At 43.9% G+C, this 27,310-nt stretch overlaps 1 protein-coding gene and 1 long non-coding RNA gene across 3 annotated transcripts in view; one reads left to right on the top strand and one right to left on the bottom strand.

Moving 5' to 3' along the window:
* The first annotated feature begins 10,092 nt into the window (after window positions 1-10,092).
* Window positions 10,093-27,310, top strand: part of SLC12A6 (solute carrier family 12 member 6) — a 76,188-nt gene continuing 58,970 nt past the window's right edge. Inside the window, exons 1-2 of one of the 2 annotated variants that reach the window (XM_089687032.1) lie at window positions 10,093-10,614; window positions 13,217-13,489. In XM_089687032.1, coding sequence (XP_089543158.1) covers window positions 13,255-13,489 — 235 coding nt within the window. In that variant the 5' untranslated portion in view covers window positions 10,093-10,614; window positions 13,217-13,254. Of the gene's footprint in view, window positions 10,615-13,216; window positions 13,490-25,712; window positions 26,227-27,310 lie in introns of those variants that run through there. The other variant, XM_089687033.1, reaches the window with a different exon arrangement.
* On the bottom strand, window positions 16,237-19,985 carry LOC149454851 (uncharacterized). The gene is made up of 2 exons (XR_016314168.1): window positions 19,779-19,985; window positions 16,237-16,764 (listed from the first exon to the last, which is right to left on the bottom strand). It is a non-coding gene; the product is annotated as an uncharacterized LOC149454851 (long non-coding RNA).

The raw sequence follows: 27,310 nt of genomic DNA, 5'->3' as shown, positions 1-27,310 counted from the left end.
CCCACTGCACCAGCGTAGGGTCTGACAATGGGTCCAAGGATTTCATCCTGATACCTACTGGCAATCAGGGTGCCATTGTCTAGCCTGTAGAGGTCTGTGCGTCCCTCCATGGATATGCCTCCCCAGACCATTACTGACCCACCACCGAAACAGTCATGCTGAACAATGTTACAGGCAGCATAATGTTCTCCACACCCTTTCACATCTATCACATGTGCTCAGGGTGAACCTCCTCTCATCTGTGAAAATCACAGGGTGTCAGTAGTGGACCTGCCAATTCTGGTGTTCAATGGCAAATGCCAATCAAGCTCTATGGTGCAGGGCAGTGAGCACAGGGCCCACTAGAGGATGTTGGGCCCTCAAGCCACCCTCATGAAGTCTGTTTCTGATTGGTCAGAGACATTCACACCAGTGGCCTGCTGGAGGTCATTTTGTAGGGCTCTGGCAGTGCTCACCCCGTTCCTCCTTGCACAAAGGAACAGATACCAGTCTGCTGATGGGCTAAGGACCTTCTACGGCCCTGTCCAGCCCTCTTATAGTAACTGCCTGTCTCCTGGAATCTCCTCCATGCTCTTGAGACTGTGCTGGGAGACACAGCAAACCTTCTGGCAATGGTATTGATGTGCCATCCATCTGGAGGAGCTGGACTGCCTGTGCAAACTCTGTAGGGTCCAAGTATCGCCTCATGCTACCAGTAGTGACACTGACCCTAGCCAAATCCAAAACAAGTGAAAAACAGAAAAGATGAGTAGTGAAAAAAATGTCAGTGGCCTTCACCCGTAAAACCATTTCTGTTTTGGGGGTTGTCTCATTGTTGCCCATCTAGTGTACCTGTTGTTAATTTCATTAACACTAGAGTAGCTGAAACTGATTAACAACCCCCTCTGCTACATAACTGACCAGATCAATATCCCAGGAGTTTAATTGACGTGATGCTATATTCCGATTAAAAAGTGTTCCTTTAATTATTTTGAGCAGTGTAGTAATGTACCTGAGAGCAAGAAAACTCCTTCTGTGGAGACAGCGCCAAAGGTCGCAACCTACAGTTGGGACATTATCTTTCATCACACAGCAGCTCACAAAACATTTCTGCTGATCATACCATTGCCTCTCCATCTCCTTCAGAAGAGGGACAGGCTTGTGAATCCCTTGTGCACACAAAACGACTGGTTTCCAGATGGACGCATGTTTAAGGAAATCAAATGTTCTTGCATTCTCATACCAGCTAACTGTGCCAAAATGGGGTATTGCATATTGCCTCCAATTCCAAATGTTAGAAAGTAAGCATAGCCCATAATATGGTGAGGAAAAGGGAGACCTCTGGTTGACGGGAACAATAACCTACACCCTCACCACTCACTGTAGGTATAGGAGGAGGACATGTTATAGGTTGATCCCAATCATATGGAGTAAATGCCAAAACAGAGCTAGGACCTGGTGAGAGTGCTTTTGCTAGGTCTGTGGCTTGTGATTTCTGTTTTAGGTAGGGCTTCTCTCAAGTAACTTTCCAGAGCATCCAGCTTCTTCTCTTGTTGGATTATTTATGTTTTGTGTCACATAAATGACAGGGTCATTTTAAAACTGTACTGATCTGCAGACTCATATATTTATACCTTCACTGGCCAATTTATTGGGTACACCTGTTAAATTGCTTGGTAACACAAATTGCTAATCAGCCAATCACATGGCAGGAACTCAATCCATGTAGGCATCTAGATGTGGTAAGAGACATCTTGCTGACGTTCAAACTGAGCATCAGAATGGGGAAGAAAGCGAATTTAAGTGACTTTGAACATGGCATGGTTGTTGGTGCAGATGGGCTGGTCTGAGTTTTTCAAAAATTGCTGATCTAATGGGATTTTCACACACAACCATCACTAGGGTTTACAGAGAATGGTCCGAAAAAGAGGAAATATCCAGTGAGCATCAATTGTAGATGAAAATGTCTTGTTGAGGTCAGAGGAGATGGGCAGACTCATTGCTTCAACATTTAGATGGTGGGGTCAGAATTTGGTGTTAGCAACAAGGAAGCACGGGTCCATCCTGCCTTTGTATCAATGGTTCAGACTGGTGGTGCTGGTGTAATGGTGTGGGGGATATTTTCTTGGCACTAGCAAGGTGTACCTAATAAAGTGGCCGGTGTAGATGGTTACTTAATGCACACATACATGTCTATGCAAAGATCTTTTTTAGGAAAGATCATTTACAGGTAACCAGGTATACCTAATAAAGTGGCCAGAGAGTGTATGTTTTGACCCATGGAAGAAAGAGCATCTGATTGCCATTTTATCTAGGAGAAAAGAGCTGCAATCAACCAGGAAAGATCACTTCATGTCCTGAAAATTCTAGGTCAGGCAACAATTAAGGGCCTTCAGACATAAGGTGATTGCCCAGACAGAACCAGATTACTTATGTTTGTATGAACTTTAGGCTTCTTTACCTAGACTTTATCTTGTACAACAAGCTGCTTCAAAGGCAGCCACAGCAAATCTTTATCATGCTCCACACTGAGTGCTTCTCTATGATACAAGGTCTGCAGAAAAGATATGCAGACCTGATAGCGTCCTTTAGTCCCACCATCTGAAGTGTCCGGATGATGGTGACCATAGCTACTGCATGGCAGTGACTTAACCAGGCAAGGAAAAAATGATATGAAAAGCACATTTGAAAAAATTTGCATTTTGACACATGAAGAGGTTTACTATTGTTTTTAAAACAGTTTTTTTTTTGTTTTGTTTAGATTAGGGCAAGAATGTGTTGGAACCCTTATAGCGTTTTTATTGCTGTCTGTATCTCCACTAGGGCAATTCACTCTCTATTTTTCCTGGGGACCATTTTCAGCAGGACTAGGGCCTCTAGCCCAGAGGTGTCTGCTGCTGTACAATGTAAAATTCAGGACACGTGTCTATAGAAATCGATGGCTGTACGCAGAACCTATGACTACAGGGTGGGGGAATACATCTGAACTTTAAGTTGTATGGCCCCAGGCACCCATATGCATAAGGCTTAAAACTTAAATACAAATTACAAATTTCGAACCTCTGAGAATACTTGTGCAAGTGACAACTAAGACCTCATCTACACAGGCATGCAATTGTATGCATTTGTAGGACAATTCTGAACACATACAAATGCATGGAATTCTTTTGAATGGTGTATGCACACTGAGGTACATTCAGCGTAGCAGTGATTAGAAGAAATAAAAATCTGTGTATCCAGTGGATCCTTATTAGATACTAGACACTTATTGCAAAGAGAAGCCCTGTGGATTTTTTTATCACGTTCCTGGATACCACAAGGGTTAAATCACAGATTTGACCTGAAAACTTAGATAATATTGCAAGGGCTTTTTTCTGGTTCCCATCCCCATTAAAGACCGCTTCACACTATTACAGTGTGGGAAACCGCATGTGATTCAGACAGGAAATGCACCACATTCCTGTTAAAATCACATGCGATTCTTTTCAGTGTGATTTCAGCCATTCATTTTGTATGACTCAAATTGCACCTGAAATTGAACTGTAACCGCAGGAAAGGTGCACGCACCTTTTTTTCGTACACTGAAATTGAATCGCATGGGTGCGATCCAATTCACCCAATCGCACTGTGTTCTGCAAACCTTTTTGGGGTGTCATTAACTTAACATAGACACCCACAGCTGTTCACATGAACGGGGTGCAATTTTGATGTGGTGTGGGAAACACACCGAATTTTGTGCGAATCCCACACCGCATCAGTGTGAACCGGAACTAAACCACTTTACCTTTCTCTGTGCAGCATCCTCTTTGTGTAGAACTCTTCTCTTTGTTAGTTTCTCCTGACAATATTTTGCTAACACTTTTGTAACATTTTACTTTTCTAACGTTCTGTAACAATTTGTTTTATTTGTAACCAGGGAGTACTTGTGAAAGGTGGAGTGAGCATAATGCTATGCAGACACTCAAGCTGTAAGGAGTTCATTCTTTGCACTCTCTGCTACTCCCCCTTCCTCAACAGGCATTTTCCATATAATGTGCTGTTTCACCATTAACGTTTGTTATGATTAAGGCCCTTTTGGGCAGAAACGTGTCAACTTTTCTGTGAGTTTTTATCCCTGTGGATGGGTTAATAAAAGGAAGATTTTACTACAGCTCTCTGGGGTGTCAATCGATTTGTATGGACTCAAGCTACAACAGTAGTGTGGTTGATGATCTGGCACCCATTTGTCTGCTTCCACCTAATACTGGCTGTCAGGTTGTAGCACCAGACCTCCCTTCCTTGTCTATGAGAGACTGACATCACCTAGTGGTATTTAAGTTTATGGTAGTAGGCACACAGCGACAAATGCAGGAAATGCAGGCTGCTTGCATTCTGGGCATTCATCCCTGGTCACATGCTGCCCTAAAGAAAGCATATCCAAAAAGTCAAATCATGTATTCATTTGCTCGTATTTCAGTTATTTGTATCCTAGTACAATTAATCTAAATGAACTTGAAATTTGTAAACCTACTTTTTGAAGATCTCCACACATTTATTTCCTTGAATTCTGTGACAGGTAATCACTATGCCCTGTGAGTAGGCACTGCTGTGTCACACATTTCACAGAGCCTGCCTTCTGAACTACGGAGATGCTGAGAAGAGGAGCTTCAGGAGGCGGAGTCACTACAGGAATCACCGCCAAGGTGGGGTATGTAGTCCTTAGATATTGAAGGTAAACAGCAGAGGAGAAGGAAATCCAGGAAATTGTGGAAAGAGATAGAAGTCGACGGGCAGCACTCACAATATGAAAGGATATTTTTCAAGTATTATATTGGATTGTCAAAAATAGATATTGTTTGTATTGTATTTACAATGCTGATGTTATGAAAGGAAATTGAACATTTTCCTCTTCTATGCTTGCCAGTTTTTTGGGCTGTGGGTGGGGAGCGGGTACCTGGTTTAAAAAAAAGATACACTCTCCCACTTCCAGTTGGATCACCATGGCAGAGCCGTCAGAATTTATCCTCCCCCACCCACAACCTTCTGGGACATGTCACAGGTCCAAGAAGGCTGTGGGACTGCTAAGCTGAATGTGGTAAGCCAGCTGTGAAGCCGCAATGCTCTCTACTGCACATGCACAAGCAGCACTGTGCTGTGTGATTGGTCCCGCAGCCTTCTGTAACCATGTCCCAGAAAGTTGAGGACAGGGAGGGAGGTGAACGTTCGGTGCAGTCGCCTAGGTGATTCCAGTAGAAGTGGGGAGTGGGTACCTGTGAAAAAGAGGTGCCCTCTCCAACCCCCAATAAATTATGCTTCAAAAACAGAAGGGGGTAAGAGGAGGAAGAGCAGAACTTCCATTTTTCACTGACGTTCCACTTTAAATTTGAATGAGCAAGAGATAAAACACCAAATGATCAGCTCAAAAGTCTATATACTGTACATTTATTCTTGACAATGAAGTGACAGCAAGTAAAAAAGCAGTATCCAACACGTTTTTGAATTCTGCTTCACCAGGTCTTGGGCTTAGCTCCTACAATTCCTACTTGCACTACAATACAATTTCCTAGAATGTCATCTTAGTCTGGCGGCAAACAAATGAAAAGGGCTCATTGGCTCTGTAATGGTGATGATGGCTGTGGTGAACAGAACTGTCACTTTGTTGGTGATCCTGAATGCTGCTGCAGTGAATACAATTGCACTTTTTCATATCCCAATAAAGTTGTGTTATAAAAGTAAACAGTGCAATGTGCTGAGATCAGCTCATCAGCACTGTTTCATAGTGCTCACCAGTGGCTGGATGTTCACCACAGCTAGCTGGCGTGAACAGGGTCTTAGGCTCCATATACATGGGATGTTTGGAAAACACTTCTGAACGATGGAAACTGACTGCTGGAAAATGTAGGTTAAAAAACATCTGTTTAGCCGCATTTGCATACCACGTTTATGCGCGTTTGCGTTTAGAAGCGTTTTTTAAAGATAACATCAGGAGACCTTCCAAAATGCCCAGAAACACAGTACAAAATTAAGTATTTCAGACATTTTGAGAGAAATAGAGCAGAAGCAGAGAGAGCAGTATGTGATGAGATGGCCTGTCTTTTCTGGTTGTATGCACTATGGATCCAGGGGCGGAGTGACAACTCATGGGGCCCCGGGGCAATAGGGGATCATGGGGCCCCTGTGTCCTTGCCCAAACTCAAAAATGCCTATGAAAAAGGTACCAGGGGCATCTCATGGGGCCCCCTACTGACCCCGGGTCCTTGGGCAGTGCCCGAGTTTCCAAATGGTCAGTCCGCCCCTGTATGGATCCCATCATGAGCATAATGCAGCACGTTCTACTATTTTTTCCGTCACACAAAACCTGGAACTGACTGCGCTGGTGTACTGGGTCCATTTGAATACATGGAAAACTCTTTACATGCATTTCTGATGAAAAAAGGCTCTGGACAGCATTTGGATATGGAACAGTTACAAAACACTTCTAAACACAAACGCTTATAAACGCAGTTAGCCGCATTTACACGCGTTTATAAGCATTTGGCATTTGAAACGCTGATAAAATCTACTCCTGAGCTCAAGTTTGGTGCGTTCAAAAAAAACGACTGTAAATTCAACCGCCTGTAAATGACTGTAAACGACTATGTGTACATGGACACATAGGAAAACATTAGGGAGAGTTCAGGGGCTGCTGAAAAAAAACACAAAAAATGTCCTGAACGTGAGTTTATCAGCTGCAGTGTAAATGGAGCCTAAAGCTGAAAAATGGTTAAAAATGATTTTTTGGCCATTTGCACTGTAAAAATAAGTTGGCTTTAATAAGGTGTGCCCCATCTCTGGATCCTGCAGCATTTGTTACACAAAGTGAGACTTTTAGGGCTTGTACGCATTAGCAAATGCGGCGGCTATGAGTCCTTATGAGAAAAATTCTATGGCATGCCACTTTCGGCTGGCCATTCCTCCATCAGATGTGACCCATTCAAGTGAATTGGCCTGCACTGCAATTGTATGAAATGAACACAGTGGTGCAGTATTTTGAGGATTGAAATGAGCCCTGAGGAGGTGGCATACTTCTCACCCTCTGTCAAATGCCCTCTGAAAAGCAATCTACCACCAGCACTCAATGTATGCAATGGCAAGGGGTGCTGGAGGCTCTATTGATGCTGGCTGCTGGGAGATCTATTGTTGCTGGGAGCTCTGTTGTTTCTGGGGAGGTCTATTGTTGATAGTAGGGGATCTATTCTTCCTGGGGAAAGTGGGTTTTACTGTATGTTGCTGGGGGATCTACTGTTAAAGGAGGGGTTCATTATTGCTGGCTACTGAAGGTCTATTGAAGTTGGCTGTTGGGAACTATATTGTTGCTGGCAGGAGTTCATTGTTGCTGGGGTGACCTAGTTGTCTAATGTTGCTAAAGTGGATTTGCTGTTGCTGGGGGGGATTTTTTGTTGTGGGAGGATCCATTGTTGCTGGGGGATGTATTGTTGCTGGGGTCTAGTGTTGCTAGGGAATCTATTGTTGCTGTGGGATCTCATGTTGTGGAGGGATCTATTGTTGCTGGGGGTCTATTGTTAATTGCTAGATCTATTGTTGCTGGTGGGGGTATCTTGTTCCTAGGGGACTGGGTTCTATGTTTCTTGTGGGGGGGTCAGTTGTTGCTAGGGGTATCTACTGTTGAGGGAGGAGTCTATTGTTGCTGGCTGCTGGGAATCTATTGTTGCTGTCGGGGTTATATTGTTGCTGGGGTGATTGTATTGCTGCTTGGTGGTATATTTTGTTGAAGGGGGTCTATTATGTTGGGGGATTTATTGTTGCTGAGGTGAATCTATTGTTGCTGGGAATTCAATTGTTGCTGGTGTGGATCTGCTGTTGCTGGGGCATCTATTGTTTTAGGGTGGTAACTATTGTTGCTGGGGGGAATCTACTGTTGTGGAGAGGGGTCTTCTGTTGCTGGGGTGGATCTATTGTTGCTAGGTGTGTATTGTTGCTGAGGGGATATGTTGTTGCTGGTTGCAGAGGATCTATTTTACTATTTTTATTGTTAACATTAACAAATTCCATACAGTCCACTGGTTATTTATTCTCCAAAAGGTGCAGTACTGGGAGATGGGTAGGGGGTAGAGATGAGAGACGGTTCTCAAAGGTGGGTAGGGGGTGGAGTCAAGGGACGTTGCTCAGAGGTGGGTAGGAGGTGGAGACAAGAAATTGTGCTCAAAGATGGGTAGGGGGTGGAGACAAGGGATGGTGCTCAGAAGTGGGTAGGGGTGGAGTCAATGAATGGTGCCCAGAGGTGGGTAAGGGGTGGAGACAAGGGACAGTGATCTGAGGTGGGCAAGGGGTGGAGATGGAGCAAGGTGGGTAGGGGGTGGAGTCAAGGGACGTTGCTCGAAGGTGGGTAGAGGGCGGAGACAAGCAATGGTGCTCAGAGGTGGGTAGGGAGTGTAGACAAGGGACAGTGGTCAGAAGTGGGTAGGGGGTGGAGATGAGGGACAGTGCTCGAAGGTGGGTAGGGGGTGGAGTCAAGGGATATTGCTCGGAGGAGTGTAAGGGGGAGACGAGGGACAGTGGTCGGAGCTGGGTAGGGGGTGGAGAGCAGGGACATTGCTTGGAGGTGGGTGGAGACAAGGGACAGTGGTCGGAGGTGGGTAGGGGGTGGAGATGAGGGACGGTGCTCGAAGGTGGTTAGGGGTGGAGACAAGAAATGGTGCTCGGAGGTGGGTAGGGGATGGAGTCAAGGGACGTTGCTTGGAGGTGTGTAAGGGGGAGACGAGGGACAGTGGTCAGAGTTAGGTAGGGAGTGGAGAGCAGGGACATTGCTTGGAGGTGGGTGGAGACAAGGGACAGTGGTCGGAAGTGGGTAGAGATGAGGGACAGTGCTGGAAGGTGGGTAGAGGGTGGAGATTAGGGGCAGTGGTCGAAGGTGGGTAGGGGGTGGAGCCAAGGATGTTGCTCGGAGGTGGAGATTAGGGACAGTGGCTGAAGGTGGGTAGGGAGGTGAGTCAAGGGACATTGCTCGGAGGTGGGTAGGGGGTGGAGACAAGGGATGGTGCTCAGGGGTGGGTAGGGGGAGGAGTCAAGGGACATTGCTCAGAGGTAGGTAGGGGGTGGAGATTAGGGGCAGTGTTTGCAGGTGGGTAGGGGGTGGAGTCAAGGGACATTGCTCGGAGGTGGGTAGGGGGTGGAGACAAGGGACAGTGCTCAGAAGTGGAGACAAGGGACAGTGCAGAGGTGGGTAGGGGGTGGAGACAAGGGACAGTGCAGAGGTGGGTAGGGGGTGGAGACAAGGGATAGTGCACAGGGGTGGGTAGGGGGTGGAGACAAGGGATAGTGCACAGGGGTGGGTAGGGGGTGGAGACAAGGGACAGTGCAGAGGTGGGTAGGGGGTGGAGACAAGGGACAGTGCAGAGGTGGGTAGGGGGTGGAGACAAGGGACAGTGCTCGGAGGTGGGTAAGGGGTGGAGACAAGGGACAGTGCAGAGGTGGGTAGGGGGTGGAGACAAGGGATAGTGCACAGGGGTGGGTAGGGGGTGGAGACAAGGGACAGTGCAGAGGTGGGTAGGGGGTGGAGACAAGGGATAGTGCACAGAGGTGGGTAGGGGGTGGAGACAAGGGACAATGCTCAGAGGGGGTGGGTAGGGGGCAGAGACAAGGGGTGACTCAGAAGTGGGGAGCTAATGCCCCCATTCTCTGAGAAAAGGCCCTGCTCAGTGCTGGCAGACCACTGCCTAAGTTAAGGCAAGATATAGAAGATCCCTGCAGCAGCCAGAGGTGGGGAGCCATCATTAGAGCAGCTTATTCGTAGTATTTGTGTCTATACATGAGGAGTACATTAAACAGTGCCTTCTGCTGAGTTAACAGGCCTAGTACAGCCACACCCTCCATCTGGTGCCTGGTGTTGGAGCATTTCCCTTTGTGTCTGCTCATACACCAGAAGTGTGATTTCACTGACAGCTCAGGCGTTCCCCCACTTCCTGCCCTTCCTCAGGCTCCATTTATCTCTTACTGACACCATCTATACAGCTAGCACGTCTACAGAGGGGAGCCCTAGCCTCTCCACCATCCGGGAACCCCACTCCGCTTCACGGTACACCAGCTGAGCGCGCTCCCGACCTGCGCGGACACGACTACGCACGACTAGCGAAGCGCGCTCCCCTATCATTATTCTAACAAGCGCGCCCACGCACTTCTGCACCGGCTTCGTCCAGTATATTATGCATAAAAAAGCGTCCATGCGCGTGCCCGTCTCTGCAGCTGCTCCCCTCTCTTGTGTTATTGTCTTGTCCCTATCCTCCTGACACCCCCTGGTGTTTTCCTGTCCTTTTCTCCCCTCCGTGTCATCCCTCCTTCATTGCCTGTCTGCTAATCCCCGTCTTAGTGTATTTGTAGCCTGTTCCTGTATACACGCCCCCTACCTTCTAATATACTGGACACCCCACCCACCACCTATAGTCTCATATACCAAAATAGAGACAAGTCTTCTCTGGCTGCCCCCTGGAATTGCGCCCTGGGACTTTCTTTCTTTCCTCTTGTCATCATTGCTCCAGGCTGGATTGGCACTGCTCACCAGAGGTCTTCTCTTCATCTTCTACACTCTTCTAATTCCTGGATAAAGCTGTGCTCTTGGTCCTTCCGCTCTCTCAACTTCCCTTTTTGGTTTCTTTTGGGGTAATACATGTTTCTTTTCTTGTTATGGATTTTCTTTATCTCTCTGTCTTTCCAGAAACTGTTTTTCCTAATGTAATGTTCTATGGTGACTTCTTTTAGGTTGAACTTGTGTTTCTTTAGTGTCCAGGTTGGCTTATGCTTTTCGTTGTCCACTAAAGATCTGTTTCGTAACAACATATACATAGATACATATACGTTCCTATTAGGTTGATGTGGTTAAGGCTGACGTTAGGTCTTCGTTTGCCCTTTACGTTGGAACTAATTCATTTGGGATTTTGTGTTCTGAAAAAGATACAATTGAATTACATTTATTCAGCCATTCTTATCCAGGCTTCCATGGAACTGTAGGGTTCCTCCAGGAGGTTCCTTGTGCTGTGGCTGATTGACCTCCCATCTGATGATGTTTGGATAGTTCCAGGACCAAAAACCACTTGGCAGAGTCGGTTGCATAACACCAATGATCTTTTTAGCTGTTTGTAGAGATGGCATTCTGACCACCACTTTAAAGGGCTTTTACACTTGCTTCAACTTTAACACACATTAAAGCATCTACAGCTTCAACATGCTTTTTTTATGTGTTTTTGATGCTTCCATGATGCTTTCGTAGTGCTTAGATGATGCTTTGGTGATGCTTTTTTGAAGCTTTAATGAAGCTTGGCACATGCCCTATGTGTGTTAATTGTCTATTTGTTTTAAAGGGGCCCAGTAGAACACCCACTCAGTAGTATCCCCACACAGCACATCCCCAGCTCATTACTAGCCTTGTTCAGCAGATCCCCAGCTCATTACTAGCCTTGTTCAGCAGATCACCAGCTCATTACTAGCCTTGTTCAGCAGATCCCCAGCTCATTGGTACCTCCCTTCTCAGATCCTCAGCTTGTTAGCTCTGCTGATGCCCCACTCAGTAGTACCCCCAGTTTTGCTGATCCCCCACTCAGTAGTAATCTCCAGCTCTGATGATCCCCTGCTCAGTAGTAACCTCCAGCTCTACTGATTCTCTGGTTTGCTGATCCTCCTCTCTCGATAGTCCCTGCTCACCTCCCCCTATCTTTCCCATGCTGTGCACCACCTGTGACATTGCTAGTTTCTCCTGCTTAGGTCTCCCAGCTCTGCTGATCCTCTGCTTCTCAGTCCTCTCTCTCCTAGATCCCCTCTCATTTTCTGCTATAGCACTTCCACGTTGCTCACAACGTGTGCCCTCTGCTAGTTGCTCAGTTGCTCTGGTCCAGACCCCACTCACCTTCCTGCTGCTCCACGCTGCACACCAGCTGTACCATCTGCACCAGACACTTCCAGAATATATACACATGAACCAGCAGTGACTACTGATGACGTATTTCTGGTTTACTTGTTGGTTTCCCAGTATATTCTGGGATATCTCATACCTGCAATATCTCCAAAACAAAGCAAAGCTAACTATAAATAAAAGCCCCTCAAAAGCTGCCAGTGCTGTAAGCGAGCTTTGTCATAGGCTTCTATGGAGGCTTTGGAGACACTTTGGAGTTCCAAAAAAGCAGTATGGGTTTAATTTTTGCGAAGCAAAGCAACATGTAAACAGGACTGTAAACTTACCATTTTGTTTAGTGACAGGTGCTTTGATTGGTATTCAGAGTGCTTTAAAATGCATGTCCAATGCCACATTTTGAAGCAAGTGTAAATGAGCTCTAAGGGAGCCATTCTTTCCACTGGATACAAATGTAAGGGGGTATTTGTTCTTCTGACCCCTGTTGATTTTCACAGACATTTTCCCCAAGCCTGATGTCAGGTGGTAGTTTGCCTTTATGTTGAATATTATTCATTAGTGATTATGTGTTTCTGAAAATGATAGCTTTTGATTCGATTTATTCTGCCATTCTCATACAGGGTTCCTCCAGAGGTTCCTAAAGGTTCACCAAGATGTGACTAATTGACCTCCCATCTGATGCTGCCTGGGTAGTTCCAGGACCATCACAACTTGACAGAGCCAGTTGCATGACACCAGCAATTTTTTTAGCTGTATGTAAGGGCCACATCCTGACCACCACTGTAAGGGGGAGGGGGAATCTTCCTACTGGATACCAATGTAAAGGGCATTTGTTCCTCTGCCCCCCAAAGAATTGTTTTTTTTCCCAAGGCTATCATGAAGTCTTAGTTTGCTTTTATGTTGGAAATGATTTATTTTTGCTAATGTTTTTCTGAAAATTTCATAAATTTAGTTACATTTATTCAGCCATTCTCAACCAGGGTTCCATGGAATCATAAGGTTCCTCCAGAGGTTGCAAGGGTTTCCTGGAGTGGTGACTGATTGATCTCCTATGAGATGGTGCCTAGATAGCTCTAGGATCTAACTCACCTTGGCAGAACCAATTGTATGATATCAGTGATCTTTTTAGGTGTCTGTAAGGGTGGCAATCTGACCATCACTGTAAGAGGGGCATTGTTCTAAATGGCCACAAATGTAATTGGCACTTTTCTTCTGACCCTCAATGAATTGGTTTTAGCAGGAGTTTCTCAAGACCTGAAAATAATTCAAGGATTCCTCTGGGACAAAATTGTTGAAAAAGGCTGCATTTATTGTTTTCATATTTAGTCTTTTATAACATCTTATATATCACTTGTTTAGGTGGAAAGGTGGCCGCAAACAGCGAGGAGTTGGCGCCAATGCCTCCCAAAATGGCGTCAGTGAGGTTTACTGTAACTCCGACGAAGATGGATGATCTAGGTGGTATATCAGATAGTAGCCCAGATCTCAGCTCCTCTTCTCGAGTCCGATTCAGTTCAAGAGACAGTGTTCGTGATGCTAGTCGAAGTGATGTGTACAGTGATAGCTCTTTAGCCACCACTGCTGTGGATCCAGCTAGTGAGAGGACAACAAACCCAATGGACAGTGGCGAAGGTAAGCCACAATGTGAAACAAAAATTAACCATGTATCAAATAGTACATGTTAAAAATATATATTCAGTATAATAAACATTGTGTGGAAATAATCTAATACAGTTTTATACAATTATATTGTACTTATGAAATTGTCTTTGACTTTTGGCCAGATGTTGAGACTTCATGTCTAGTTTGCCAATAAAGATAGATAATGTGCTTAATGAACATTTTAGCCCATAAAGTCTTTCAGGACTTGTTCATACTTATTCATCTGTGATTAGACAGACATCGCTGTTAGCTTCAGTTCATAGAGTTGAGCTGACCATAAATTTATAGATTTTGTTTTGTTCAGCCTGCACATTAAACAGTGCAGATGTACGAATCTCCACTGCTGGCTATTGTATTCTGATAGCTGGCTCCAGTGGCTGTCAGAATACCCAAACAACGCCTGCATCTGATTAAAGACAGATGCGGTTTGGCTAACAAACCTTACCTCCTTCAACCACTCGCCTACAGGGCACTTATACCCCCTTCCTGCCCAGGCCAAATTTCAGCTTTCAGCGCTGTCACACTTTGAATGACAAATGCGCGGTCATGCAACACTGTACCCATATGAAATTTGTTTCATTTTTTTTAGACAGATAGAGCTTTCTTTTGGTGGTATTTAATCACCTCTGGGGCTAAACAAACCAAAAACCACTGAAAATTTTGAAAACATTTTTTTTCTTAGTTTTTCTTATAAAACTTAGTAAATAAGTGATTTTTTTCCTTCACTGATGTGCGCTAATGAGGCTGCAGTGATGGGCACTGATAGGCTGCACTGATGGACACAGGTGGCACTGATGGGCATTGTCAGGCATCACTGATGGACACTGAAAGGCAGCACTCATATGGCACTGATAGGCGGCACTGAAAAGCAGCTCAGATGGGCACTGATATGTGGCATTGATGGGCACTGGCTGGTGGCAGTGCTGGGGCTACACAGATCTTCAGGGCACACTGATCATCAGTGCACATGTCCCCTCTGAGTAAAGCTGATTACCGGCTCTCCTCTCGAGCTGTCAATGCGACAGCTCGTGAGGAGAGAAAGTCCGATAACCAGCATTTCCCTATTTACATGTGATCAGCTGTGATTGGACACAGCTGATCACATGACCGAGCCGACATCTTCGGCTCTTTCCGTTGATCAGTGATCCGCTGTGTCCGAGGGACACAGCGCACCACAGATCGCCGTCATATGATGTCCTCCCAGAACGAGAGAACCGCCTTGCTTCCGTCAGTACCTTATATGGCGGATGGGAGGTGGTTAATAAAAGTCAGCTGTTCAGTGGAGGCACCCCCAAACTTCATCTGATTCAGCCAATGGTTGTGGCCCAGAGGTTGAGAATCCCCAATTTAGAGGAGCTAGAGTTGACTCAGTGGGAAATGTGATTACAGAGAGTCATTGTACAGCTGGCCATACACACATTTGTTGGCAATTATTTATTGAATATTGGAAAAATATCAAGCAAATATTTTGTTGAGCACCATCACAGTAGATATTGGTCAAAATGATTATTCAGTTTTGTTAAAGTGGTATTAAAGCCAAAAACATCATTTTAATATATTGCAACTTAACAATCCTTAGATGTGGTGGCTACCTTAGTTTTCCTTTATTTTTACCTGGTGATTTGACCAGTAAGTCTCTTATTTTTCAACATCTTTTAACAGACCAAGCTGTCCAGGAAAATAGTTTTCAGCCAAACATTTTTCCATTGGTAGGGGAGCTCATAATGGTCAGCTTTTATTAGTTTATGCAACACCTTTATCCCAAAAGGAAAAAAATGTTTGCTGTAACTGCTTGAAAAGTGCTAACTAGAGTTCTGTTTTAATTTGTTATTGAAGTCCATCTAAATCTGCTGGTACATTTAACACTACCTTCTCCCCCTATTGACGATGCTGCTGTTCAAAGGTGTCTCAGTTACACTTCCATAGAGTGGAGACTTCCTAAAAAACGAAATATGTTATTGGCCAGGTCACGGGGTAAAAGGAAAAAAGTCTAAATAAGAAAACAAATGCAGACACCACATTTAGGAATTGGTAAGCTGCCCTATAATACATTTTTGGATTTAATACCACTTTACATCCTTCCAAAGATTGGTCCATATGGTCTTATGTTTATAGGACAATTCTAATTGCATATAAATGCATGTAAGGATTCTAAATGGTATAATACACACCATGCATTTAATTGTGTTCAGATTACTTGCCTTTAGAAAAATCGCCTTTGGGGCAGGTTAAATACTTTGAATGCTTCTAAATGAAAGTACATTTAAAAGCAGTAGAAACTGATCTGTAACATGTACAGTTTATTATTTCCAGATCAATTTCTCCACATTTAATTTAAACAAATGCAGGAGACCCATGTGAATGAGGACTAAAAATGTAGGAGCAAGTGGTCAGTGACTGATATGGAAAGGCTGCAATAATGTAGGTAACTGGAAGAGCAGTTTACATGGGCAGGTATGGAAGAGTTACCAGGGAAAAAAGAATTACCATAATGGATGAGTGAAGTACCTCGAGTCAACATAATAGAGCAGAGATTTGCACAGTGGAGAATTAGGGGCCTCAAATTAAACATCAGAATAGCAGAGTACCACTTATAGCTTTGATTTGGCATGGAAACCGTGAGCATGCATTTTTATATCACAAGAACATTGCAGCTATATACAAGGAGCGTTCAAGTCATACCGGGACTTTTGAGTTTATATAATAAAAAAAACAAATTTCAAGGAGTGGAAACTGCATTTATTTTTGGCATAATCCCCTACTACATTTATACATGTATCCCAGCATTTAACTAATGACTGGAAAGCTTCACCATAGAAAGATTTGTCAGTACACCAATGAACCATCCTACGACAGCCTGCTTCATTTCGTCATCATTGTGTTCACCGTTCCCACAGAAAGATTAATCTCTTGTGCAATTTCACGATGGGTTATGCATCAATTATCCGGGATCAGGTCTCCATGCAATAAATGTTCACAGGAATGACTGCTGTGGACTGGGAACCACCATGGCCAGGATCATCATTGATGGACGTATGGCCTTCATTGAAAAGTGTAGACCATTTAAATGTCTTACTGCTGCTGAGCATCTCATCACTGTACTGTGTTTAAAGTCTTCTGTAGATATCAGGTTTTACACCTCGTTCCCAAGAAACTTCATCACACGCTGTTCCATGCACACTCTAACACTGTTGTCTGCCATCTTGATTAACAGTCTGTGGACTGGCCCGCGACATGTATGCTACCTATTAAAAATAGGACACACTTGTCACTTACTGCTGCATGTAGTACTGCCACGGTAGCATCCCTTTTTATACCTGTAAAATTAAAAGTCCCGGTTTGACTTGAACACCCTCGTAGCTAAGTCGGCTCTGCTTTTATATCATTGATGCTGGATAATATTTTTTGCAAGAATGTAAGTAAGCATCAGGGTATGTTCACACTGGGGCTACCCAGCTAAACAAGGACATGCAACCATTCAGGATTATAAACATGCCATGGCAAAAATTAACCCCCCTGTCATATTTGGCAAGTTGTACCACAGCTGAACATGACCTATTTAAATGAATGGGGCCACAACATGATGGTTCATTTTTTTTAGGGTTAAAACAGGCAGTGAGGAGCAGGGGCAGACTGACAACTCATGGGGTCCCCGGGAAATAGGGGATCATGGGGCCCGTGTCCTCGCCCACACTCAAACCACACCCAAAAAAAGCCTATGAAAAGGTACCAGGGGCATCTCGTGGGACCCCCTACTGACCCCGGGCAGTGCCCAAGTTTCCAAATGGTCAGTCCACCCCTGGTGAAGAGATGTACAGCCTCTCAGCTGTCTGTCAATTGTCCTCTGAAAAGGGCTTGTTCACAGCAGATGTGGTGGGACTGTGCTAGCAGCTATTTCCAGCACAGTCCTAACTCCTAGACAAAGCAAACTGTAATGTCAACTGACACCATAGGAGGCAGTTTGCAATGCTGTGCACTAAAAAAAAAAAAAAAAAAAAAAAAAAAAGGTACTACATGCTGTTCTTTTTTTTCAGTACAGTTTGTTGTGAAGCTAACCACCACATTGCAACATAGAACTCGTGGAATTTCAATAAAGTTCATGATCAGCGCATCAGTACTGTGTATCACAGCGCACAGCAGTGGCCATGCATTCAGCACAGATCACTGGTGTGAAGAGGCCTAACTGTTTAGCAGTAATCAGACTGAGATTTATTTAGGAATATTGCATCCCTACAAAGTTCTTTATATATTTCAATGACTATGGTAACATGCTTTCCACAAGCTTTGGTTAGATATTGAGCAACAGGCCACTTTATATCTTGTGATCCTACTCCTGACACCGCTTCTGCAGCATTCTGGAAGATCAATCATATTTTCATTTCATGTTCACTAAGCCTGTCTCTGACTCAAATAACAGAGACCGTTATTTGCACATTGACTGCAATACAGCAACAGTCTTTGGTTTCTGTATTAGCAAAGCAAACAGCATTCCTTTCATATCTATAACTGATGTTCTCCATGTGGTTTCCCTGTGCTTTTTATTATGACATTATACCACACAAGGAGGAGAATTAAACTTCATTTGCAGGAGAGTGATCACATGCAATATATTCTTTTATACAGAGCATAAAGCTCAGTCAAACTGTGCCAGTTGAGCTGCGTTGATCTACAAAGATCAGTGCAGGCTCAAATCAAGGGTCAAGGGCATAAAGAAAACAAATGTGCCTGTTCCCAGCATAACTCTGGGGTGAGCTGGGTTGTGGTGCAGTACGTAAAAATGCACCACACTACTTGTCATGGCAGGACAGTGCCTTGCAGTGCATTGCATGCATAGACTTAACTTAAATGCCATTTTGTGACACTTCAAAAAAGTTGAAAAAGAGAAAAAATAAACAGTGCTATGTGTAATTTGCTTTAATAGTGCATCACGCTGCCTTTTAGTGTCCCTACGCAACATGCACGCATACATTTTATCATGTGGGCTGGTGTGAACGGGCCCTAACAGCAAGTAAGAGATATCCGTGTCATATTGAGTAATTAAAGCTGAACCAACATGAAGAAAAAAATGCAAACAGGCAGGCTCAGTTTACAGTTCAGCACTATGTCTGTGCGCCAGGATGGCTGAATTCCTGTGCATGTGCAGGAGTGGCGTCATCTTGTGCCGGAGACAGGCATCTGGAAAAAGCTGGGGAGAACATGCTAGTGCCAGTGAGAGACCTCGCAAGCATTGGACTGTTAGAACAGAGGTAAGTATTTCTTACTTTAGTTGCGCTTTAATGTGTAGTTCTTTATGCTGAATCCCACTTCATAAAATGTGCCAGAATATTATGAATTAAGACCAAGGAGGTCTCAGCTCCTTCAGCTGCGGTTACATGTACCTGCTGTACTGGCCTTCTCCTCCTCCTCCTGCCCAATCACAGAGTGCTTTGTATTATGTGAACACATTTGCAAAATGCAAAGGCTTCTGTGAATGGACAGCAGAGGGCAAAGGAGGGCAGGGTTGCTGTGTGTGAGAAGACAGTGCCTCTTCTGTCGTTGCTCCAGAGTGTAGTGATAGCTATCCTCCCAGAGCTCCATAAAACTGTGAGATGTAAATAATAGAGAAAAGTCCAGGAAGTGGCATGCAACTCATCGAATTTAACTCGTAATATGTAAGGACATCTAACAAAGTGGCTGAATTCTTTGAGTTCAGCTTTAAGAAATTCTCCAGTCTCAAGGTCTAACTGCTGAATAAGCATTCAGTGGTGACAGAAACCAGCACTGTACATCATAACGAAATGCACGTATACAATGTCCCATATTTGAAAATGTGACATTGTACTTCTCTAATTAGACAAATCAGTTATTTGATTTGTCAACACTTCATTGTCACAAGGTTTGTTATGCTTCAGTATTTGTGAGATTCATCTTATTTTGCTAAATTTGTACTGGAGCATTTGTCAACTTTAGGCCTAGTCTACACATGCCACCCCTCTAGGAAGTGACCATAGTGAATCGCATTTCAGAGGGCTGGGGCGATATGTTGTCTCCCAGGAGCCTGTTTTGACCCTTATAAACCCTTAAAAGCAGGAAAATAATTAAAAAAACCTTTTCACATGAAAGGAACATGTGCTGTAGCACATTTTGTTTAGGCATTTGGGTTTAGATACACTTTAAACCTTAATATTTAAAGAAACCCTGTTGCCAGACCAATAATTTCAACAGCAATCTAACCATAAAATTATATATACATTTAATGTATTTTACATATTTTATTTACCTGTAAAAGTCTCCCTTGTGTAGATCTCCAAATACTCTGAGACTGCTGTTGGGTGCAGCCATCTTGGATGTGATGTCAGAAACTCCAGCAGCTTAAAGTGTCACTCCATAGTATTCCTCATTGCCCTGGCAGGTGAAGGGAGGTGGGGGATGTTTGGAGGAACTGGGTCAGCACAGAAAGTAATTAGACAATCCTAGAAGAGTTGAGAGCCCTGAGGTGCAAGGAGGGAGGGGACTGTTACTGGAGTCATCAAATTTGCTAGCAAGTTCACTGTTCATAAAAGTTAATAAAACTGCTTGTGGTAAAGAAAAATGAAAAATGTCACAAGTTTGCAATTGAAATACTTGATTTGACTGGTATTTTTTTGCATTTTTTTTAGTTACAGAGTTTCTTTAACTATTGAGTGTATCTCTTTGTCAAAATATTTTTTTGTTTTCAGTAGAGTAGGGAAGGCTTAGAACTCCTTTTAGATGTTTATTGCTGTCTGTGTCCCCACTGGGAAGTTAGCCCCTCTATTTGTCATGCTGACTGTTGTCACTGGGACTGAAAGTAAGGGAAAATCCAAAATTTTCAGTTTTCCTGGAATTGAAAGTGATGGTAAATATTGCAATAGGGACACCTGATCTGGTAACAGATCTCCCCTCTTTAATACCTGGTTCACACCAATGCATTTTTTTAGTTTGTTTGCAGAAACACAATACAGTCTATTTAACATGGTTTCCTAGGGGACATGTTCACATCTATGCGTTTTCAGTCACTGCATTTTTGGAAAGGGTCAGGGACTTTCTTTCCTGCAGCAGATTGCGGTTTTGGTTCAATAGACTTCAGTGGAACCTCACCAAAGACACAAGTGTTGTGGTTTTTTTATGCATTTTGCATTTTTTCCTAATAGGAAAGTATTTTGTCCAACTTTGATGTGACTTTTATATAACTTTACACTCCCTGCCACTCAAGTCTCATCAAGTAGTGCAGGAACATTTTCAAAGTCGCTGTGACTTTAAAAATGTTCTTGCACTACCTTGATGTGACCTTGAGTGCCTGAGAGTGTAAAGTCGCACTCAAACATTTCTATATGAAAAAAGCATCAAAATGGGTGTTCAAAAAGACACTGCAAAACGCACCAGAAATTACATCAACACAACACGCATTGGTGTGAACCAGGCCTTAAGAGATAATTCCTTTTACTTTCTGTTGTGTCTCTGTGACAGTAAGTGATGGGAAATCTTGGAATACAGACAGCAATAAAGATAACTGACAGGGTTTTCAACCAGTCCTTTCTCTATCCAAAACAAAAGGAGTTTTGCCTAGAGATACATGTTAGTCCCGACACATAACCCAACATTTAAGGCTAGGTTCACACCTATGCAGTTTGTGTTTGATCCATTTCTTCAGTGCGTTTTTGATGTGTTTTGTGGGGGAGATTTTCCAACTTGTTGCTGGGCAGATTAAAATGCAAAATGCATCACAAATGCATAAAAAAATGCATACAAAATGCACTACAAGCATATCTGCAGCGTCTCCATTGAAGTCTATTGAACCAAAATGCAACGTTTTGAGTTTTAAAAAAGTCCCTGACCCTTTCCAAAAATGCACTGGATGAAAATGTGGAGATAGGAACATGTACCATAGGAAATCATGTTAAATGGATTGTAGAGAGTTTCTGCAAAATGCTTAGGTGTGAACCTAGACTAAAGGGTACATTTACATTCAGTGAAGTTGTCTTTTGCATGCCCCTCTCCCCATGATGTATTGCCCAGGGTTAAATACTTGCAGCCACACTTTGGAAATCTTCACTGTGCTGGCTTACCCAATACCACCATGCTTTCAATTGAAAATAGGCCAGGCCCTGCACCTACTACATATGCATGTTGCAGCTTTCATCCATTTCCATACCTGGGCTTATACTCCAAAAGCCAGCCATACATGGGTCAAAAATTCAGCCAGTTCAGCAGGACCAGCTGTGATTCAATCCATGTATGGGAAGACTGATTGTAAGTCGACTTGAGTACAACCAGCTTGTCGGATTTTTTTTTTTTTTTTTTACATGCAGTTACTGCCAGCAGCTATAGCCCCTAGCAGTGATCATTGCGGTCTGCCGACTCCCTGCAAACCCCACCCCCTCTTCCCGCCAGCAGAACATAATAGCAGCAGAGGCATTCTCCCATCAACACTGACTGTGTTGATGGAGGAATCAAGCGATTTTCTTTCCTTCCACCCATGGTGGAAGGAAAGAAAATCAAGTTACCTATGGGCTGCCTAAGGGTCCTTTCAGGCCAGCAGTCTGAACAGGTTTTGGTCAATTTGAGTAGAAGCTCAATGTAAGTCAATGGACAGGTTAGTGTACAATATATGGATGTACATCCATTTACATTAACTACCTCCAAGTCTGTCACAGTCCAATATAAGGAAAAGGACACAAAGCTTTTCTGTTTCCTAAACGTGAAGGATTGGAGGTAAAAAGATATAAATGGATGCATGTCTGTATACATCCACCTGCCCATAGATCTAACGCTTTCATTACAAGATGGAGGCAAAAAATTGCACAGATGTCCTAAAAATGATGCTGCTTCCATTTAACTCCATTTCAGCCAGAGATCTGTTCACAGATCCCCTGCTGATCAGAACAGATACCACCTGTGTGAACTGACTAATCTGCCTGTGAAGGCTCTCCAAGCAAAGAAGATTTTTGGCTGGAGCTCAGATTTCACATATTTTGTATTTCTCATACCTGTATGTGCAAGTACAAACAGGAAGTCTATAGTGTGTGGGGAAATAAGCTGCCTGATGAATATCCTGATTTTGTTTACTAGTTCCTTTTAGATGTAGTGCAGTGTAAATATACAACTTTTTGTCATAAGGACAAAACACTGATAACTTATTGCCGGGAGAGTGGCAGTCACCATACATGTTGCAATCTGATTGTTCAATCAACTTTAGATTTACTAAATCTGTGTAATATGAGGGCCTACATAAAATATTCAATCAATTAGTGTCCAATCAGGTGTGTCCATGTCAGGGGCGGACTGACCATTTGGAAACTCGGGCACTGCCCGAGGGCCTGGGGTCAGTAGGGGGCCCCATGAGATGCCCCTGGTACCTTTTTCATAGGCTTTTTTGAGTTTGGGCAAGGACCCAGGGGCCCCATGAGTTGTCAGTCTGCTCCTGGTCCATGTACAACATAGTTGTTGGTAAATCTAAAGGAGAATTTACAGAAACATTGTAATGTGTATGTTGAGCTTACATTACCTTGTTATCTTAGTACTGCTTCTAGTCATAAAGCCTTTGCCCTAGCGGGTGGGAAAGGGAGAGGTAAAACCACATGGTTTAATTACACAGGTTCTGAGGCTAATTTATTGCAGATAAGGCACTAAGTGAATCTAAATACCACCTTAATAAGCCACGGAACCTGTGTAATTAATAAGTGTTCAGACTTAAAGGGGTGAGGTGGCAATCCTAATGTGGTTGAGCCCCAGTTTTACTACCACCCAACAGCTCCCCCTTATGCTGCAAAGGCAGTGGGCATGCATGGGTGTAAACCTGTCCCAGCTGCGATGCTTTGTATTGTGGCATGGCAAAAATTATCCTCGCTTTTTACGTTCAGCTGCCCACTGAATGGGACCCATTCTACTGAGATGGGGGTGCTCTGCAACTGCCGCACAACTATGTGCGGTGTGCTAGTGTGGTTGCACTCTATGGCCAGTGTGCTAGTGCAAGGTTAAAGTCAAATGAAGAGTGAGCGAGTATTATATTTAAGTTACTTCACTCCATAAACACTTAATCTCACTTCACACGTTACAATCTGATTGTAAAATCTCTTTAAGATCTTCCAAAAATATGTAGTGGAAGGGCCTGCCTGTCTAGATAAACACTCATTGGTTAGTGTAGGTAGATCCCTCATATGGCAGCCCCGCACGTGTCATAAGGGAAGCACAATTCGGCTGCGATTCCCACACCCGCAACAGAACAAATAGTGTGAACCGAGGGTTAAAGTGGTTGTAAAGGCTCAAGGTTTTTTACCTTCATGCTTTCTATGCATGAAAGTAAAAAACCTTCTCTGTGCAGCAGTGCCCCCAGTCCCATCTAATACTCACCTAAGCCTCCTCTCAAACCAGCGATGTGCACTGGAGTCTCAGCAATCCCTCTCCTCATTGGCTGAGACAGCAGCGGGAGCCAATGAGAAGAGAGGGGGGTGGGGCCAATCCTCGGCTCTGTGTGTGAATGGACACACGGAGCAGCGGGTGCCCCCATAGCAAGCTGCTTGCTGTGGGGGCACCCAACCGGAGGGAGAGGCCAGGAGAGCCAGCAGAGGACCCGAGAAGAGGAGAATTGGGGCTGCTCTGTACAAAACCTCTGCACACAGCAGGTAAGTATTATGTGCTATTTAACCCCTTTCCCGCCGCCCTATAACAGAAATACTGCTACAGGGCAGCAGGGGTGCGCAGAAGCACGGATCTATACATGATTTTGCATTTGGTAGGGGGCACGCAAACAATAAAAAGCGCAGAGGTGATCAAATACCACCAAAATAAAGCTTTATTTTTGGGAAATAAAGGACATAAATTTAATTTGGGTGCAGCGTTGCATAACCGTGCAATTGTCAGTTAAAATAACGCAGTGCCGTATCGCAAAAAATGGCCTGGTCAGGAAATGGGGGTAAATCCTCTAGAGGGCAAGTGGTTAAAAAGAAATGTAAGCCTTTAATTTCACTTTCAGCCTGGGTTCACACTGATGCGGTGCGGAATTCACAGCAGCTTCATGTGAGAATTCTGCACCGCATCTCAATCGCACCCCATTCTTGCAAACCGCTGCGGGTGTGTATGTTAAGTTAACAACACCCCAAAATCCGTCCACAAAACACGGTGTGATATGCAAAATTGGATCGCATAGGTGTGAATATGGACCAAAAAAAGGAATACGAAGTGCTGACCAAAAAAAAGGGTCCTGCATTTTTTTTGGTGCGGATGTGGTGCGATTTGAGTCATAAAATGCATGGCTCAAATCTCACAGAATTCGCACGTGATTTGCACAGGAATGCAGTGCGGTTCCTGTGCGAATCACATGCGATGTACCGCACCGCACAAGTGTGAACCTAGGCTAAGTGTAACTTTGTTTTGGATAGAGTGCAGAGGTATTAGAACACTTTTTATTGCTGTCTGTGACCCCACCTCTGTTTGTCCTGTTTACTGTTATCACTGATAATGAAAGAGAAATAGAAACCCAAATTTTGGGCTGTCAGCAGAGAAGTAATAGAGGGGAATTCTTCAAATGGTGACACTATCTCCGTTGACAACCAGGGACTTCCTCTCACTTCCTGTTTTGGCTATGGCACAGGAAGTAAAGGTAAATCTCCCCAATGGAACAAAGATAGCAAAAAAAAACTCTGACAGGGTTTATAAACCTCCCTTACTTTATCAAAAATGCAAAAAAAGGTTTGCCTATAGTTCTACTTTAGGTTCATGCTTGGCTAACATCAGACTAAAGGCTCTCTTGGATTGTAAGCTCCAAGGAGCAGGGCCCTCGAACCCCTCGTGTATTGAATCGTATTGTTACTGTACTGTCTCCCATTATAATGTACAGCGCTGAGCAAACTATTGGCGCTATATAAATCCTGTATAATAATAAATAGGGCAGACACACTACTACCAAGTATGTAATGATGTTGTCCTGACATTTGTTTTTATTGTACATCTGTGAGTCACACCCCAGCCTGAAAGCAGTTTATGAGACTGTCTTAATAACAGACGCTCGGCTTGGCACCTATTGTACTTGTGATGGAATGAAGTGTGGCCTGGAACACCCACAGCCTGGGCAGAGAAGAGGACATCACCTTCAGATCAGAGGTCTGTGTACCTGCCAGGTTTACTAGGTGCACATGACACGCTGTGCCTTTAAGACCATGCACCTCCCTCTTACATGGGAAAGGAACATGTGACAGGGAAGCACTGCTAGTGTCTGTGTTCCAGCAGCAAGAGAGAAAGATAAGTGCTGGAGGAGAAAGGGAAGGACTAAAGTTTCCAAAATAGGAGACAACACAGTACACAGATAAAACATAGCAAGGGGTGGAGGCAGGCAGATGTGGGAATTACAACCACAAAGTAACAAAGCTGAGCTTCGGATGAATGCTGAACGGTAGGAGAAGTTGGAGAAGAAGTCAGAAATTACAAGGGAGACTTTACAATACGGCGCTGGTCCATATTTGTAGAACATTCAGGAAGCAGGGAGGTTAATCCAGGGAAAGAATTAAAAATGGGAAGTTTGAAGTAAAGGTTAAAAGATGATGCTGAATCCAGAATAAACAAGGAGAGTAAGACTAGCCCTAGTGGTGGAGCCAGCGGTGTGAACATGCCACATTTTACAGTCACCAAAGTGCCCGATCCAGAGGATGACATAGAGGAAGAAAGCTTCACTGCCCTAAAAGAATGTGAGAATGAAGATTCCTGGGGGACTGGTAAGTCACTGTTCCTGCCAGCATTCCTGTTTTCCTGATCAGTGGTTTAGAAAACAAGTAGATGGGAGATGTAAATGAATCACATCCCTCTGACCACAACAGAACTATCAATGGAAACCTTCAAGCAGTGCTTGTGATTTATTGAGTGTCTTCGTTTAATGATTAGTTTATTGACTAGTAGGCTGTAAACAATCTATAGTAAGGCCTAAGGGTAGGAATGATACCAGCTGTGTTCTGTTTGCTTAATCTGATGTTATTATTATTATACAGGATTTATATAGCGCCAACAGTTTGCTCAGCGCTTTACAATATAACGGGAGACAATATAGCAACAGTTCAATACAAGAGGGTTAGGAGGGCCCTGCTCCTTGGAGTTTACAATCTAGGAGTATTATTATACAGGATTTATATAGCACCAACAGTTTGCTCAGCGCTTTACAATATAACGGGAGACAATATGGCAACAATACAGTTCAATACAAGAGGAATAGGAGGGCCCTGCTCCTTGGAGCTTACAATCTAAAATGTTGAAAGGGTTTAACTATAAAATGTACATCATAATCAGGTGTACTTATACAATGTCTCATATCTGAACATGTAGCATTGTACTTCTCTAATCAGACACAATCCACTATTTTGGTGGCCCACGCCTTGTTGTGACAAGGTTTGATATGCTTCAGTATTTGTGAGGTTTGTTTTATATTAGCACATCTGTCAAATCTGTTAGCATAGACGGGGTTAAGGCAAGCTAGCCTGCTCTGTGAAACGCAGCATTTTACCATGTGGGCAGCCATAGTGTCAGCTTCGGGAGGGAGTGGTACAATACATGGTGCCATCTACGCTAGTGTAACAAGACACATAGAAAGCAATTGTTTTCTATGTATGGAAAAACACAGGTCAGTGCTCATAGTGTGAATGAGCCCTTAAAGCAGGGGTTTCAAACTAGCGGCCCTCCAGCTGTTGCAAAACTACAAGTCCCATCATGGCTCCATCCTTGGGAGTAACTGTCAGTCTTGCAATGTCTCATGGGACTTGTGGTTTGGCAACAGTTGGAGGGCCGCCAATTTGACAGCCGTGCTTTAAA

Source organism: Staurois parvus, unplaced genomic scaffold (genome assembly GCF_062004578.1).
Source record: "Staurois parvus isolate SC_StPar_1 unplaced genomic scaffold, SC_StPar_1.0 ptg000415l, whole genome shotgun sequence".
In the NCBI taxonomy this organism is placed as follows: Eukaryota; Metazoa; Chordata; class Amphibia; order Anura; family Ranidae; genus Staurois; species Staurois parvus.
Note: the sequence above shows the minus strand (reverse complement) of the source record. Positions and strands in the feature narration are given on the sequence as shown.